Genomic DNA, 12,265 nt, shown 5'->3' with positions numbered 1-12,265 from the left:
TGCACAGCTAGTTTTCACCATTAACAGCGGCCGGCTCTGTTCTGCCTGGGTACGTTGTCCTCTTGCGGGGTTTTTCTTTTGTTTTTGTTTTTGCCTGGTGGGGGGTCTGCTTTTACTATGGTCCCCCTTTCCTGTTCTAGGTGAATTTCTTTCGAATTCTTCTGTTGGCGGTACTCCTCGCTTGGCCCCCGTGAGTGGACACACCCCGGGGATTCAGCTTTAGCAGTTTGTTGGTAGATTTGGGCGCCGGTTCACAGTACCCTGCCTGGGCTTCCCTTAGCGTGTACTAAAGGCTAAGGGCCCTGGGAAACCCCACGGGGGCTCTGTGGTCCTCTAGGTATGTCCCCGGAGTCCCCCTCATGTCCTGCGAGTTTGATGGTTGATCTGTCACCTTGTCTCAGGGTGACACTCACCGGTTGTGCCTCCGCCATGCTGCCTGTTGGGTCCTTTTTCTTGTGACCCGGAGTCGTCCGATGATTGTTGTCGGTATGCGCTCTCCTTCACCCAAGCCACTGGTCTTGATACTCGGGTGCAGGCGGCTGCGGCGTTGCTTGCTGGGTGTGTGTTGCTGCAACGCTCTTGGTTTGCGGCCCCGGATGCCCCGAGGCTGCCCCGTTTTGGTGGTTGGGGTCTGGACTTGGGGGTGGGGGTCGCTTTGGGTCTGGGTCCTTCTGCTTCGTTTTTGCTTTCCTGCGGTTCTCGTCCTCGGTAGTTCTCCTCTTGGATGCCTTGGGGATGCGTGTCTCATTCTTCCCTGCTGGAGCTGGTTATGTTGTTCCTTTGGGTAGCGGGGTCGCTGTTTTTAGATTCGTGTTTGGACTTTCGATCGTGGTGTTCGTTTCTCGTCGTTTGTGTCGGCACAGGTGGGTTCGTTATTGGTCTCCCACCTGCGTGTTTCGTCTCGGGGGCGGTGTGTGGTTTTCCTATCATTGCGAAAGGTCCTTCGGTCTTTGATAGGGTTGGCTTGTATTCCCTTCGAGGTTGTTCTGGGACCGTCGTCTGGGATGATCCTGTCACCTCATGTTGGGTGGTGCTGACAGAGCCGCTCCTGCTTGCGTTCAGTGTTGCGGTTCCTTCTGCTCCATTACACTTGCTGTCCTGGGCGTTGTTCCCCTCTGGCCTGCTCTTGAGTTTTGGGGCCGTCCTGGTCGTTGGCCTGGGTGGTCTTTTTCTTCTCGTTTTGGTCTTTGTTTTGTCTCTGGTTTTGGTTGTTCAGTTAGGAACAACCGTGAACAACCGTGGACCGTGCCGGAACAACCGTGGACATCTTCAAGAGGAAACTAGATTTATTCCTCCAAGGAGTGCCGGACCAACCGGGCTGTGGTGGGTATGTGGGCCTGCGGGCCACTCCAAGCAACAGCCTAGTGGACCAAACTCTCACAAGTCAAGCCTGGCCTCGGGCCGGGCTTGGGGAGTAGAAGAACTCCCAGAACCCCATCAACCAGGTAATCAACCAGGTATCTAGGACGTGTGGTATCCGCCTCCCGGTTCCCTGTTTTACTTATCTTTGGGGAGGTAGCTCCGGGGAGCCAACAGGGCTTCCCCCAGAAAACCAGCGTTGAATGTAATGAAACGCCATTTTCTGGGTGAGTCCCGGAGGCTCCTCGGCATCCCGCCCTCCCTCCGGTCGGCGGTGTTTTTCACATATTTGACATCCAGCCTAAGAACTGCCAGTTGGATCGCCGGCGTGGAGGGCCTGGGGCTCCCCTTTCCCCCTCTCGGGGAGGGGGGGGGGTTACGCAGACAGTGGCGCGGCGACGTGATGACGTCATGCTAGTTTGATAATTTTGTTTGGGGAGTTTTGTCCACTCGTTCGGCTTTCGGTAGCAATAATTTCACCAGAATAGGGGTTTGTTTTGGGGCGCCTACCTTTCTGGGTGCCTGTCCCGGTCGATGGCAGACATAGAATGCTTCCAATCACAAAGGGGTTTCTATAGGCCATTGCTCCTCGTGCCTCTCTGAGGGGGCCAGGTTCTGGCTCGTGGTCTCCGGTAGGCAAGAACTCCTAGCACTTTGACTGATGCCAGAAAGTTATACATATCCATTCAGCCTGGATAGCTCCGGTGAGCCTCCGGGACTCACCCAGAAAATGGCGTTTCATTACATTCAATGCTGGTTTTTTGCTTGTGCTGTGTTCAAATGCGAGTGGCGATTTGAAAATTAAACCCTTGCTAGTGTATCATTCTGAAAATCCAAGGGTTTTCAAACATTATAAAGTGCAGAAAAATCAAATGTGTGTGATGTGGAGGGCTAATAATAAGGCATGGGTGACTGGGATTTTTTTCGGAGTGGGTAAAAGAAGTGGTGTGCCCTGCCATAGAAAAATATCTGCAGGAGAAACATTTGTCACTCAAGGCTCTGCTTCTCCTCGACAATGCTCCTGCTCATCCTCCAGGCTTGGAAGATGAATTGTTACACAGATACAATCAATTTCTTACAGTAAAGTTCTTTCCTCCTAACACAACTCCTCTAATTCAACCTATGGGCCAGAAAAGCATAGCGAATTTTAAGAAACTTTATGAAAGGGCACTTTTCCGGAAATGTTTTGAAGTGACTGAAGCCACAAACCTCACCCTCAAAGAGTTCTGGAAACACCATTTTAACATTTGTAGTTCTTTAAAACTCGTTGATAAAAGCCTGGCAAGAAGTGACTCAAAGAACTCTGATCTCTGGCTGGAGAAAATTGTGGCCTGAATGTGTGAGAGAACTAGACTTTGAGGGGTTTGAGCTTGTAAATGATGTGCCTATTGTTGAGGAAATTGTTACTCTAGGCCGGCAAATGGGCTTGGAACTAAATAGCTAATGTCCTGGTCTAATATAACATACATTAGCCCGATAAGCTCCAGGGACCCTTAGGGGCTCCCCACAGAAAATCAGCGTTGAATGTAATGAAACGCAATTTTCTGGGTGAGATCCGGAGGCTCCCCAGAGCTATCCAGGCTGATATGCTAATGTCAGACTTTGGCATCAGTCATGTGTATTGAGTTCTATGGGCCTACCGGGGATCATGAGCCAGAACCTGGCCCCCTCAGAAGAGGCACGAGGAGCAATGGCCTATAGAAACCGCCGTGTGGTTGGAAGCATTGCTGGCCTGCTCATGCACCATCTGAGGACGGCTCAGATGGTGCATGAGCAGGCCAGAGGTGAAACAACGCATGAGACAGCTTGCGAAATGGTGCAAAAGTAACATCAATACCGAGAGCAATCTGAAGCCAGCCTGCACAATACGAGGCGACAGTATTTGGCATAAGATGGCGGTCTGCTGGTGTCTATTGCTTTTGATCACCCACCCCTACCCCTACAGTTCCTTTTGTTGGGGCAGGGTTTTTTTTGTTGTTCCTTCCAGGGTCCCAGGGGGGAGTGTGCCTCCCAGTCAGGGCGTGTCTGCTCGGCCGGGTTGGTTCTTTCCCGGCTTGCCGGGTTTTGTTGGGGTTCCTGGTTCCCCGGCGGACGTTCTTTTTGGTTCTTTGACAGCCTTGCTTCCGGCGCAGCTTAATTGGTGTCTGCACCCTGGGGTTTTCCCATGGCTCCGCCTCTCTTGCATGGTCAGTCCACTCTGTGATGGGGCTGGTTCGGCCTTCTCGAGTCATCTAGTCTGGTCGTTTTGACTTGAATGTCTCACCATCTGTTTGGTGATCAGGTGGCTTCCTGAATGTGTCCCACCTGCGTGCTTCGTCTCGGCGGCAGTATGGGGTTTTCTGGCGGTCCTTCCTTTTCTTTTTGTCTCCTCATAGGTGTACTGCGATCTTTCTTGTCGTGGTCTTGTTCTTTTCTCGTGGTAGTTCAAGGGTGTCATCTGGCCGCATACCGTCGCCCTGTCTCGTGCGGCATTGGCGGAGCCGCTTCGGATTGTCCCGGTTTTGTTGTTCCTTCTGCACCGTTCACGCGTTGTCTCGAGCATTGTTCGCCTCCGACCTGCTTCTGCTCCACTTGTGCCATCCTGCTCTTGGGCAGGGTGCTCTTTTCTTTCTTCCCCTTGATTTGCTGTGGCCCGTTCAGTTCCGGTTTTTGTCAGTGGTTCTCCTTCTTAGGGTTCTGGTGTTCGGTTTCTTCATTTGTGGCTGTATCTTCTTTTCTGGTGGGGTTGCGACAGCTCTTTCCGGAGGGGGTTCCTGGGGTTGTTGCTGTTGGTTGGTTGGCCGGGGTGTTGTTCTTGTGTCCGGTTGTGTCTGCCGTTCTTTGCGTGCCGCGATCTCTGTGGCTGGGGCTGTGCTTTGGGATTGATCCGGTTTCCCTTCCTTCTGTCTAGCCTGCCTGCGGTCTCTCCCCGTGCCCTTGACGTTCGTAGGCTTGCTGCGCTTGCTGCGCTTGCTGCCGTCTTGGTGGCATGTCTTGAACTTACATTCAGGCACTAGTTTGTTTTGGTGGTCGCGCTGGGTCCTGGCTGCACGCGCCCTCATGTATGTTCCTGGGCCTAGTCGGGCCTGTGTCACCTTGGATCGGCTGCTGCACCCTGTTATCTCGACTTTGTGGTGTGAGCGACGACCGCGTCCCGGATGCGTCCCTCTGTTTTCGTCTTTGGTGAAGTAGCTTTGTGAGCCGTAGGGGCTCCCCCAGAAAACCAGCGTTGAATGTAATGAAACGCCATTTTCTGGGTGAGTCCCGGAGGCTCCCCGGCAACCCTCCCTCCCTCCCTCCGGTCGGTGGTCTTTTCACATTTTTCATATCCATCCTCAGAACTGAGGTGTGGCTCGCCGGCGCGAGGGTCTGGGGCTCCCCCTTCCCCCCTCCCGGGGACGGGGGAGAGCTGCGCAGACATGCACTCACCTAGTTGTGCTTGCGGGGGTTGAGCTCTGGCTCTTTGGTCCCGCCTCTCAACCGTCAATCAACAGGTGTACAGGTTCCTGAGCCTATTGGGCTCTATCATATCTGTACTTGAAACTGTGTATGGAGTGTGTATACGGCGCGGCTTGTGTGACATCATGGTTCTTTGCTCGTTTTTCTTTTGGGGAGTTCTGTCCACTCGTTGGTGATTTTCGTTGTTTTAACCAGAATAGGGGTTTGTTTTGTGGTGCTTACCTTTCTGGGTGCCTGTCCCGATCGATGGCATATATAGAATGCTGCAAATCACATGTGCATTTTTATGGGCCATTGCTCCTCATGCCTCTGTGAGGGGGCCAGGTTCTGGCTCGTGGTCCCCAGTAGGCCTAGAACTCCACCCACATTGTCTGATGCAAAATAGTTAGGGTATCCATAGCTGCCTGGATAGCTCCGGGGAGCCTCCGGGACTCACCCAGAAAATGGCGTTTCATTACATTCAACGCTGGTTTTTTGGCTTCAGTTACTTGCGAACCAGTGCCTGATATCTTTTTAATATATTATGAAGAAAGGTTTTATTCCTACATTTTGTTAGTGCATTAATATTCTGCTGCAAAATGGAAGTGAAAGACATATTCTCCTACTGTTGCTATTCTCAAGAAAGTTAACAAGTTGATCTTTAATATATTATAATGCATTCACTGTACTTTCTGAAAACTAGTCTAATAGGGTCTTTAGGAGGTTTTACAATACTGTAATGCATTATACACTGCAAGGTGCCTGATAATTTAAGATATGAAGGCAGCAAATTTATCCTTAAATATAATAACATTTCAGTTTGAGTGGAGTTTGTTTAGGGCAGTTTCAGTTTGATATTAGGGAGTTTGTTTTCCCCACTTCAGGTAGTGAGCCACAATCATGAAGGCGTTGGATGTGGTCTCCTAGAATCTGAATATGGGTCGTCCCTTACGTGTGGAATGATTCGTTACCGCCTTGGCTGGGCTCGGGGAGAAGAGGGAGAAATTTTAGCACCTGCCGGACCCTCCCCAGCAGCTCTGTCTAGCCACTCGCCTTTAAAAGTAAGCAGGGAAAATTTATCCCAGAGAAATCCTTGCTACTCGTGCCATAATTGTCAGAGGCTAAGAATATATAGTATAGTATCTCACTGTAAAGGAGAAACTGTCTCATCTCTACTCTCCTCTCACAGGTTGGGACAACCCTTTATCTTCTGTGATATATCTGGGGGCGGGTAAATAAGAGAAGTAAAACCACATTTAAGTCTCTTTAGACATGTATATATATTATAGTTCAAGTAAATTTAGTTAAAAATTAAGGCACATACAGTATTTAGAAATTCTTTTGCCCTGCATAATGATATTCCCAAATTAATTTATTATATATTTTTCAGTCTCACCTTCATCCCCGAGCTGACCCAGCTATCATTAAAAAATGGCTAAAAAATGCTCGCATTGACCCAAATGACCCAAGCAATGCTTCGCTTGTGAATCATTTAAAGGTAAGAACCAATTGAGCTTTGTTAGCTAACAACTTCTGTTTTACTGTGTAAATGATTATGCCATTAACCACTGTGCTGTGCAGGTAGCCCAGAGCACATGCAGCCCTGTGGTGCACGTGCTCAGGGCTTCCCTCCCATATGTGCTCCCGAGCATTGACACTGTACTGGCAGTTTTCTTCTCTGGTGTGTTTGTGAGTTCATTTTCTTTGAGGTCTGTCTTGCTCGGGATGGCCCTCGCCTTGGACAAGTCAGGGGTCTTGTGGACCCTTTGTCTTGGCTCAGGTCAGAAGCAAGTGTTGGCCTGGTGGGGCTCGCTGGTGGCACTGAGGTCGGCCCTCACAGCTGAGTAACCCAGGCTATGTTGGCTTACTTGTAGGTTCAGCATAGGGTCCCTAGTGCCTGGGTGTCCTGCTTGGTTTAACCTTTGATCCCTTGGAAATCCCTCACGGGTTATGTGTGATTACCTGTTGAAGATTCCGAGGATTGGTATCCCTGCGGCCCGGCCTCTCGCCAGCCTCCTGGTTGCTGCTCTGATCAACCAGGCTGTTCCATACTGCTGCTTGCAGCCTGATGTATGGGTCACAGCCTCGTACATCAGCCACCCAGCAAATTAGATCAGCCAAAGAAAACTACAAAAGAAAACTTGCCCAAAACCTTAAATAAGATCCAAAGTCTTTCTATGCCTATATAAGAAGCAAAACCGAAACAAAAGACTTGGAAGGAGTCTTTAAAAGTGACGACTGCTGCACATTTATGATAGCATAACTAACATACACATAATTTTGTTGAGTAATGTTGCAAGTACTCCTTATAAAGTCTTTAATTCTTGGGTTAAAAACTTTGAGCTCAAAAGAGTTAATGAGGCATTATATATAGTATTACTGTACATGACATACAGTATATAGATTTTCTGTTTATTAAACAGAATATGTTAAAAATATTGATTAATGTTTAAGACAGTGCATAACAACTCACTAAATGCCCTATACATTTCACATGATTGTGTTCATTCTGTCGTGTAGATGATGCAAGTGAGCAAACTCAACCATGTTAAGTTTTGTCTTATATTGGTTCATGCTGTGTTGCAGTAGTTATTGTTTTTTTAGATAGGTTTTCTTTTGGAAAGAGTAATTTTTAATTCCTCTGCAGAAAGCTGCCGAGGGTAAATCCAAATCGACCAATTACTTTGAAATAGACAACTTTGAGGGAGAATTCTGCACAGAAGCAGATCTGGACAGCAATGTACGACTACGGGTCCTTCAGTTGCGGGCTGAGGATGTTCCCGAATTCAGGGGCCTTAGACTTGTTCCCGCCATCGAGTCAGAAGTCTTGCGTAAAACATTAGAGGTGAGTCCATTGACAGTCAGTAATTATGGATAATGTGGAATAAAGATTTTCTGGGTGGAAATTCTTGTGGCTCCCTGAAGTTACTATCACTGATAATATACATCTACTGGGTCACATCAGATGCAGAGTTTTGTTGGCCTACTGGGGACCAAGAGGCAGAACCTGGCCCCCTTCACAGAAGCACAGGGATCAGTGCCAATTATATATTTATTTATTTTTTTCTTTATGCCACCACCGGGGAAGGCACCCAGAAAGTTGGAGACAAAACAATCCACAGCTGGCTGTAGTAGAGGTCGTAGTCTCATGAACTGCCAAAAGAACTCCCCAACAATGTAAACAAATTATTGAAGAGTTTCAAACTAGCCCTAGTGACCAGTCTAGCAACGAGGAGGCCTGGTCGACGACCAGGCCGCGGTGTCGCTAAGCCCCGAAATCACCTCACGGTAACCTCAAGGTAAGGTAAGGTAGCTCATTTGCCTCACCTTCTCCATTTGTTAGGGGGAGGTAGCTTGCAGTTAGCTTGTGATACTGTCCTCAGTTCTGTGCTGATGTGTGTAGTGTATCGGGTCACCTCTTTCTGCTTGGGCTTCGGTCTCCTGCTTCAGCTAAGTGGTGGTTTCTTACCATTGTTAGCTTTTCTTTACACTGTTCAGTGTAACATGATCATGATCATTAGAGTGCTTGGAGCTAAATGTGTTCATGGTTTTCCTTCCTGTGTGCTTCCTAGTGTTGCCCTTGCACTTCAGGATTCTCTTTCCTGGGGTGTTTGGGGGGTTCACTCCCTTGGAGGCCCCTCCTCACCTGTGGTGAAGTATGAGTTGGCAGGCTTCTGGAAGGGCCCTTTGATCTTTGTTGCTTTGTTAGTTCAGCTGGGGGTTGCATCATGTGGTCTGCCCGGTGGTGCTCTTCGCCACTGCAGTACCTTTGTGCCACCAATTCTGTCTTGGTGGTTGCTTTGAGGGTTAATCCTTCTTTCTTGATTCCCTGCTCCAAGTCTTGTATTTCTCAGGTCATCCACAGGTGTCATTAAGTCCAGCCATCCTGAGGTCTACTCTTTTTCCTGTGATAGTATATATGCTACTCTCACAGCCATCAGGGGCTGGTCGCCCATGCGTGGCATACCCAGACACGGTCGAGCGGGCCAGTCAAGCACTGGGTGCTACCACAAATATATTTTCAATTATTTGTTCTATGTATTTCCAATGCAGTTTTATTTGTTTTTTGTTTTTATTGTATATGATGCAAATTTGTGTCCTTTACAATATGTATACAGTAGAATGTTCATAATGTTCCATGGAACTGTGATACATGTGTCAGTAATGTGTCCACAGTAAATGTTTATTGTCTCAATATTACTTGTTAAAAATTCATTAAAATTACAATATGTGCAGTTTCACACACTATTTACACAGTAACACACTGTATTACACACTCAGTACATCGGAAGTGAGTAATAATCAACGAAGTAGTCCATGGTACACAGCGCGACTTTGCTCCTGTTGCACCAAGTACAGATAGATTTTTGCTTCCTGCTTCTTCGTTCTGTGTGCTTGCAAATAACGCACTCACATACGCCCTTAGCGTTAGAATCTGTAGGTGGTATATAGCCAAGCTTGAAAAGCGTAAGGAAGTCTTGAAAAGATTATAGGAAAAGATCAAAATGTAAGGTAGTCTTGAAAAGATCGCTTTACAATGGGGCCTCGACTTATGATGCTAATCCGTTCCCAGAGACGGATCGTAAGTCGAAATATCGTAAGTCGAAACGATTTTTCTATAAGAAATAAAGGGAATTGAATTAATCCGTTCCCCACCCTCCAAAATATTAATATACAAATACATTTTATACTGAATACAATGTTTTTTTTCTAACTACAATACAGTACCAAAGTGTCTCTTACCTTTATGGAGGGCTCTTGATGGTGTATGGAAGATGGTGATGAGGGGGAAGGAAGAGAGTTCCTGTTTGGAAGGGGAGTCCCCTTCCATTATCACATCAGGCAGTGATGTTCTCTCTGGGGTACTCTCTCTCTCTTACGTTTTGCCTGAATACCACTAGGACCTGGTTGTGGTTCAGTGCTTGTTTGTCTCACTACAAATTTGTCAAGAGACATTTGTTTTTCCCTTCATTTTAACATTTGTCTGTAATGATGCATCAGAGTGTCATTGAATAGGTTAAGGCAACGGCCTGCTGCAGCCTGATTTGGGTGAGTCGTTTCAGCAAAAGTTTGCAATTCTTCCCATGCTGCACACATTTTCTTAATTGTTGAGGAAGAGACATTCTGTACTCTTGTTTCTGCTCTATGGTCATCCTTACATGGGTTTTCATATGTTGATCCTTACCACTGACTTTCCTAGGACTCATGGCGTGATATATAATAATTACTTTAATGTTCAAAATGCAAAAATCACCACAAAAGCGGAATTTCTTATAGGCGCGATCGTCACTAAGTGGGCAGCTGTAGTAAACTGAGGCAGGTCGGCCACGTGACTGGGAACCACGCGCTCGATCGACCCGAACGTGTACCAACAAATATCGGAAGTCGACGACACCATCGGATGTCGAGTCGCATTTTTCGATGAAATTTACATCGTAACTCGAAATTATCATAAGTAGGGGGAATTGTATGTCGAGGTGCCACTGTATAAGGTCCAACACAGGAAGAGATTCAGTCAGCCTCAAAGAGTGTCCATCAGTTGGGAAGAGATTCTGGCATTCTGGAAGAGATTCAGCCAGCCTCAAAGAGTGTCTGTCAGTCAAGAAGAGATTCAGCTATTCTTGAAAATATCTATGGAAAACACCCCAATGGAAGCCGCTAACACTGTTCATCTATGCTACTTGTATCAGATGCATCATCATTGAGTGCAGAAAACGATTCATCTATGTATCATCTATATAAATTGGAGATAGCATAGGTGGGCAAGGGTGGCGCTCAGAGCTCCAACTGAATACGCTCGCTGTATTTGTATCCGACCTTTGTGTTAGGTCCTTATTGTGCCTAACTTCACCAATATTATGACCCTTATGTTCTTCAAACAATAAGGTTTGAATTTCACCAACAGAGAGCAATCTTTCAACACAGCGTCGGACTGGTGTTTGGGAGCCAGAGGCGCATGTGCCACCCATGGTTGCTCACTCAGTACTAACCCAGCCAGCAGCCCTAGGGCATTATGGGAATTTTTCCAAGATGGCTGTCTCTCACTGGAGATCCTAAGAGTCCATTTCGTACACAACCAACCACGGACACATTTAGAATGGGTACGAAAAAATCAAAAAGAGTTTTCTCGGTTGGCCCAGTTTCCCACCGACTGAGAATACTCGGTTAGCGCAGTTAAGTGGTTAATACAGAATCCACAACAGTATAACTTAATATAATTGTATTTTTACTCCACACATTGTTCAATAAATTGTTTGTTTATTTTGCATTCTAAAGGAATAATGACTAAAATTAAACTCATTCATTGTTGGAAAATCCCCTTAAAATTAGCAAGTATGTTGTTTCGTGTCATTAATATACGATCGAGTTAACTGGGTGCATCCTACTGCAGGGCACAGAAGACGGTGGGAAGGATAATTCAAAGTGAAAACTCAATTAATTCCAATGTTATTTACAAATCCGTCATGCAAGTATTTTCAAACATACATACACTCCTTATGAACATGTGACCAGTCCAGTATAAAGGTCAAATCAGGTGAACGCAAAGTATCAAAGAATTGCAAAATTCTCTCCACTAGTTAACCCTTAAAGTGCGCATCACGTCATATGATGTGTTGGACGTTGTTCCAGTCAACTGCGCAAGTTCCAGTCAACTGTCATATGATGTGTTGGAGTACTACGCAAGATTTAAACGGCCCGCGGATACACGGGGTTCACCACACCTTCATCAGGGCTCTTGTAAACAGATGCCATTTTAAAAAAAAACTCGTGGGCCAAACTTCCGGGTGTTATTGGCCTTAGTATTGAATGAGCAACCAAGCCTGACGCACGCAGCATGAGCTAACAGCACTGCTGTTCAGCTTGTGACCACAGCATCGCCTAAAAATGCCAAAATATACTTGTTCATGCTATTATGTAGCGATGATATTATTACAGAAGACCCCTGACTGTGATAAAACTGACCAGGGTTCTGATAATAGCAGGATTGTGGTGATATTTAGCGCTGTGCGCCATGGAGGGAGGAGTAATTCTGTGGGAGGGAGGGTGGTGGCGATGTCTTCTGACTCTGTCTGGCCACCTTTTATTGACTGCACTCAGCATACCAGCTTAGTGGTTCGCTATGGTGAACACAAATGTAGATACTTATATATAACGTGTGTATAGAGGGTATAAACAGCAAGAGAAGGTTTGGAGCCGCCATTATGGTGAGGGCGGTGGCGTCGTCTGCACGACGCCACTGTGCAGACGACGGTGTTGTTTACTGGTTACCACGATGGTCTTTGGGCACCATACCAGTTTATTTGTACAAGTATGGTGAATAAAACAGGTAGATATTTATATATAATGTGTGTATATAGCGTAATAACACCACACAGTATTGTTGGAGGAGAAATATTAGTGCGTCTGGCCTTGAGGGCGGCAGCCATCAGCTGACTGTGTGAGGTCCTACATCTTTGTGCCTTTACTCACCATACAAGCTTAGATGTAC

At 46.8% G+C, this 12,265-nt stretch overlaps 2 protein-coding genes across 5 annotated transcripts in view; one reads left to right on the top strand and one right to left on the bottom strand.

Annotated features, from left to right (window-relative positions):
* LOC123753850 (uncharacterized) overlaps positions 1-12,265 on the bottom strand; it is a 490,864-nt gene that overhangs the window by 292,558 nt on the left and 186,041 nt on the right. The window lies entirely within an intron of this gene.
* LOC123753931 (coiled-coil and C2 domain-containing protein 2A) overlaps positions 1-12,265 on the top strand; it is a 227,823-nt gene that overhangs the window by 110,220 nt on the left and 105,338 nt on the right. For all 4 annotated transcript variants that reach the window (XM_069321189.1, XM_045735932.2, XM_045735922.2 and 1 more), the window contains exons 14-16: positions 5,661-5,837; positions 6,167-6,274; positions 7,424-7,621. In XM_069321189.1, coding sequence (XP_069177290.1) covers positions 5,661-5,837; positions 6,167-6,274; positions 7,424-7,621 — 483 coding nt within the window. The remainder of the gene's footprint in view (positions 1-5,660; positions 5,838-6,166; positions 6,275-7,423; positions 7,622-12,265) is intronic.

Source organism: Procambarus clarkii, chromosome 1, assembly GCF_040958095.1.
Source record: "Procambarus clarkii isolate CNS0578487 chromosome 1, FALCON_Pclarkii_2.0, whole genome shotgun sequence".
In the NCBI taxonomy this organism is placed as follows: Eukaryota; Metazoa; Arthropoda; class Malacostraca; order Decapoda; family Cambaridae; genus Procambarus; species Procambarus clarkii.
The sequence above is the reverse complement of the archived record's forward strand: the minus strand, read 5'-3'. Positions and strand labels throughout refer to the sequence as shown.